This window comes from Sebastes fasciatus, chromosome 5 (assembly GCF_043250625.1).
Source record: "Sebastes fasciatus isolate fSebFas1 chromosome 5, fSebFas1.pri, whole genome shotgun sequence".
In the NCBI taxonomy this organism is placed as follows: domain Eukaryota; kingdom Metazoa; phylum Chordata; class Actinopteri; order Perciformes; family Sebastidae; genus Sebastes; species Sebastes fasciatus.
In genome coordinates, this window is record NC_133799.1 from 19911912 (window position 1) to 19917133 (window position 5222).

Below are 5222 nucleotides of genomic sequence, written 5' to 3' on the forward strand. Positions count from 1 at the left end.
GTGGTGCGGAGAAGTTCGTCCTCTCATTGAATTAATTAAAGAAAAAAGAAAACAAAAAAAACGTCTCTCGGACGGGAGCCGGCTCTTATCGTTCACTCAAAAGAGCCGGCTCTTTGAACCGGCTCGTTCGCGAACAACACATCACTAACGTCATCATCTTGCGTTGGGGAAACGGAAACGTGCGTCGCATGTCCGCAGAGGAGCTACAGTGATAAATTAGCAAAACAAAAATAAACTCTATATTAAATCTAGAGCAAGTGAAACATTGTGAGACGATATGGATGACGAGGAGGAAACATACAGGCTGTGGAAGATTCGTAAAACCATCATGCAGGTGAGTTAATCTTTAATATATGTTTCTTTTTAGGCTGCTAACTTAGCATGTAGCTAAGCTAAACCACCACACTGTAATGTTGGGTACTGGGGGTTTTGTTGTTCTTATCGTCACTGTAGGGTAGTTTGTGGGGTGAGTATTGACAAGCTATTTGTTTTCTAGCTGTTTATTTAGTCAGTTAACAGCAGAGCAGCGGAGTAAACTCTCTAGTCTGTGAAACAATACAGTTACCTCGTCTAGATGTGGGGAAAAAGCAATGAAATATCCCTTTTTGGCAATTCACAAATAGAATAAAGGTTTCACAAATCTGAAACTGTGTTTTAAAGAGTATCTGGCTTCTCTAGGATAACGACGTCCAGATTTGACCAATCTAAGTATAGTGGTTTTTGATCTGCACCAGGTCCAATGTGTTTTTGTTTTTGTTTGTTTTTTTGCATTTTTCATCTACACGTTGCCTTGTAATTGCTGTTAGAGGTGGATACAGACTGGTAGTGAAGAGCTGCCTGACAGCTGTAGTCTTTTCTAGGTTGCAATATTTTCAGGTGGAATTTAATTTCATTCTCACTGTGCAATATCATTTTTACACTTTTGCAGTTTTTTAATAGTCTGTTTATTGTCAATACTGTATATACTGCTCCTATTTTTATACGTCCTTCTATTTAAATGGTTCTTATTTTGTTACACTTTGTTTAGCTCTTTTTTTTTCTTTTTTCTTTTACTGTGTTAGCTGATGCTCCTTGTTTTTTGCACAATCCCCTTTGCTGCTGTACACTGCAAATGTCTCTACTGCGGGACTAATTAAGGAATATCTTATCTTATCTTGTTAATTTTTAGATATTTGTTCCGTACACTCACTGACTTCATGGTCTCACCTTTACACCCCTCAGCTGTGCCATGACAGAGGCTACCTGGTGACACAGGACGAGTTGGACCAGACACTGGATGAGTTCAAGAGTCAGTTTGGAGACAAGCCCAGCGAGGGGCGCCCCAGACGCACAGACCTCACTGTGCTGGTGGCACACAACGATGACCCCACCGACCAGATGTTTGTTTTCTTTCCTGGTAGGTTGATACTTATTATTAGATACTAGGTGGATAGCTGTCCCAATATTCAAAATTATCCTGGAACTAATTTGATGAGACCAGTATAAAATCCTTAATGCCGAGTGAAAATGTGTTGAGTATTGGATTTATGGCTATGCCTATTACACACGCAGCTGTGTGATATTAACTCATCTTTTTCTTACTTTTCAGAGGAGCCCAAGGTGGGAATCAAGACGATAAAGATGTACTGTCAGAGGATGCAGGAGGAAAACATCACACGAGCCTGCATTGTTGTTCAGATGGGCATGACACCGTCAGCCAAACAGGTAAACACCTTCATTAGATTTACCAAACCAACACAAATGTATATGAAAGGGATAAAGAATGTGATTTCTGAACATCTCTTGTATTTATGCTGTGACTATCTTCACTTTCTTTCTGTTTTGGATCTTGCTCTTTGTAAACTTATTTAATGAAATGTCTCCTCACAGTCTCTAGTTGACATGGCTCCCAAATACATATTGGAGCAGTTTCTACAACAGGAGCTGCTTATTAACATCACAGAGCATGAGGTAAACACACTGATAAATCCACTGTATTCAAATCCCATTGTCACTAATGACAGATGTAGAATTACATTTTTTTTTTGTCTTTCAGCTTGTTCCAGAGCACATTGTTATGACAAAAGAGGAAGTTGTTGAACTTCTGGCAAGATAGTATCCTTACAAACACCGCACTATTTAGAGTAACTGAATTGCATAATGTTTAGATCAGCTTTGCCTGCAGAAAATGCAGTCATTAGAGAACTTGTTATGTGTAATAAAGTATAAAATAGCAGTTGATTTACCTTAAGACCACCATCAAACTGTATTTAATGTCTTTATGAGACTCAATTCTTCATGAAAATATGTATTTGTTATCCATAACATTTTTACCTCAGTAAATTAAAGGAAAGTCAGTTGCCGAGGATCCAGGCTGGAGACCCTGTGGCTCGCTACTTTGGCTTGAAAAGAGGACAGGTAACACATCTAGAAGACACTTCTAATTATAATAATGCATAACATTATCATTATTACATAGCTGCATGGTGCTGTGTATTTGATCATGGGTTGGTCCTTTCAGTAAAGGACTGTGATCGTTTAAAACTGATTTTTAGAACCATTATTTCTTAAAAGACATGATGTTATAAAGACATTTAAAGGATAATTCTGGTTCATTACAATGTGGGTCTTATTAGAACTTTGCTGTAGTAATGTTGCATGTTTCCGAATGTCATCAATTAACTTGGTAAATAGAAAGTTATTACTACTGATAAGAGTGGTGGCAACTTGTGATAGCAGATGTTATTTAAATGAACGCCTACCCCTATGCAAATACAAGAAACACACAATTTGTGTTCAGTTTTCCCAGTAATTCTTCTGCTATTTTTCTACAACTTTTCCAGGTAGTAAAGATCATCAGACCTAGTGAAACAGCTGGGAGGTACATCACATACAGACTGGTGCAGTGACAGACAGGTAAGTGTGTTACGGATAAATGTGCAGTGTGTTATGAAAGTTTGCGACAGTCACGCTGATTAAATTCAGCCTGTGATATTAAGTGCATAGATACTTCTGCACAGGGTACATTTTTTGTTGTACTTTTTGTTTTATAATTTTTTGTAATTAGTTTTTGTAAAGCATTAAAAGGGAAAATTTGCCACCTTTTTATGTGGTTGTCCAGTCAGTGTTGATGGTAAATGTAGCCAATTGAAGCAATATATTCCTCAGTGCATGCTATATGCATTGCGTACAAGCTTCTTACTGCAGAAGGGTCCTCGCCAGCTACATCCCCTTGCACGGCTAATGCAGCCACAGCCCTTCGCCGCTGCATGTCTTCAGCCGTAAACTCTGATTCAAATAAATATGGCTGAATATCCGAGTCAGCCAAAACACTGTAAAATGTATCCTCGTCCATAACATCCTCTGCACTCATATTTTGGGATGCCATTTTCGCGGTTGGCAATGTAGCTAGTTTGCAATACAAGCAAACTTTACTTTATCTACAAAATTAAATTTACAACAGATATTTAGCGGCATCTAGAGCACGCACGCCCCATGGCTACCCAGAGACGGAAACTAGACTAGACTTTTGGCAATATCGTCCTTGTCACATTCATGCCAATAAAGCATATTGAATTGACCAGAAATCCTTGCTGAAATAGATGGTAGTTTTTCTTTACATCCAACTACGTCACTGTTAAGTCACATGACGGTGCTGGATGCAGGAAGAACAAATTTTGCCGATGCGAACTCGGCTTTCTGGGTCAATATAGCACTCACTAAGGAATTTATTGTTTCAATTGACTACATTTACCATCAACACTGATTGGACATAAAAGGTGGCAAATTTCCCTTTAACATTGAAAGATTCACTGTTACTTTGGTTGAAGTTGAGTTTATCCTGGAATTTACATGAGGTCACCACACTGCTGCATTAATAAGACTGATAAAGGTTAAGTTGACCTGCCCAAACAGTTTCAATAAAATTACCAGGAAATTCAGAGATGTCAGACGCCATCTGTAAATACCCACTCAGTCGTGACAACATATCTAACCAGCCATAATACGTGTGTGTGTGTGTGTGTGGACCATGAGTGTTTAGCTGCTTTTAATAAAACATATTTTGTATGTTTTTATTTTCCAGATATTCTTCTGGATCAACATTTTGTAAGACCAGTGAAGGAAACTGACGATGTTCCATCTTTTATTACTCATCCCTGGATTACCCCTCTGCTTTTGACTTGTGTTCAAATTGTTGTTTTTCTTGTAATTAACGATTTTGTAAAATAAACTATTAAAAATAAATCAAATATTGTTTTCTAAAGATGGATTTAGTTCACATAATCTCACCCTTTGTGTACACATCAAAGACAACTAGAAGTTTTTAACTTAAAGGGGACATATGAAAAACTCACTTTTTCAGTGCTTGTGCACATACATTTGGGTATCTGGAGTTCCTACCAACCCACAAACTGTGAAATAAGACGACCCAGTCAGTTTTTTGTGGGCTGCCTGGATCATAAAACATGATTCAACAAGCCATTCAGATTTGGCTCCCCTTCCTATGTCACTTGCCGACTCGTTAGAATATTTCGCCCCCCATCTGAGTAACCCACAAGTTGTGAAACTCTCACGACATGGTTGAGGTTAAGCATTGGCCTTGAATGGTTAAGGTTTGGATAAGTCGTCGGGCAGCGAGTCTCACGAGAGTTTTCGCACCTTGTGGGTTACCTTTTAGACGACATTTGCAAAGGTGCAATATATTTTTCTCGCAAGCCTATCAGAGCAGACTGGGCTTTTTCGGAAGGGGTGTCTTAAAGAGACAGGCACTAAAACAGAGAGTGAACACAGGTATAGACAGACAGTATGAGGAAATTTTTTTTGTTTTTTAACATTAAAGCATGTAAACATGTTCTAGTAGAAACCCAAAATACAAGCATGAACCTGAAAATGATCTACTCTACAAATCTACAGCATGCTGTAGTGGTTTTAGAAGCCTACCTTCTTTTTCCTTTTGAAAGCCATGCTGCAGCTGCTATAGACTGACTTCAGAACTTGCCTAGTTATTGTGCCTCACATGTCGGCTAAAAACCAACACCCACTGCAGTAAACTGTTCCTCTAGTGCCCTCCCCCAATACCAGGGAAGTGAATGTTTCAGTGATAGTAAATAAACTCATTTGGGTATTTTTGTTCCTGCTCACCTTTAGTTAACTGTTCCCCATTTTTCTTTACTTTGACCTTTAAAATACACAATGATATAAAAACACGGTTGCAGATGGAATAACAAATCTTAAAAACCATG

General features: G+C 38.5%; 1 protein-coding gene across 1 annotated transcript; it reads left to right on the top strand.

Moving 5' to 3' along the window:
- Nucleotides 1–134: 134 nt before the first annotated feature.
- On the top strand, nucleotides 135–4243 carry polr2eb (RNA polymerase II, I and III subunit E, b). Its single transcript, XM_074635629.1, has 8 exons — nucleotides 135–334; nucleotides 1222–1396; nucleotides 1589–1704; nucleotides 1870–1950; nucleotides 2036–2094; nucleotides 2319–2397; nucleotides 2823–2895; nucleotides 4064–4243. The coding sequence occupies exons 1-7, from the start codon at nucleotides 278–280 to the stop codon at nucleotides 2886–2888; spliced, it is 633 nt and encodes a 210-aa protein (XP_074491730.1). The 5' UTR covers nucleotides 135–277; the 3' UTR covers nucleotides 2889–2895; nucleotides 4064–4243.
- The last annotated feature ends 979 nt before the right edge of the window (nucleotides 4244–5222 follow it).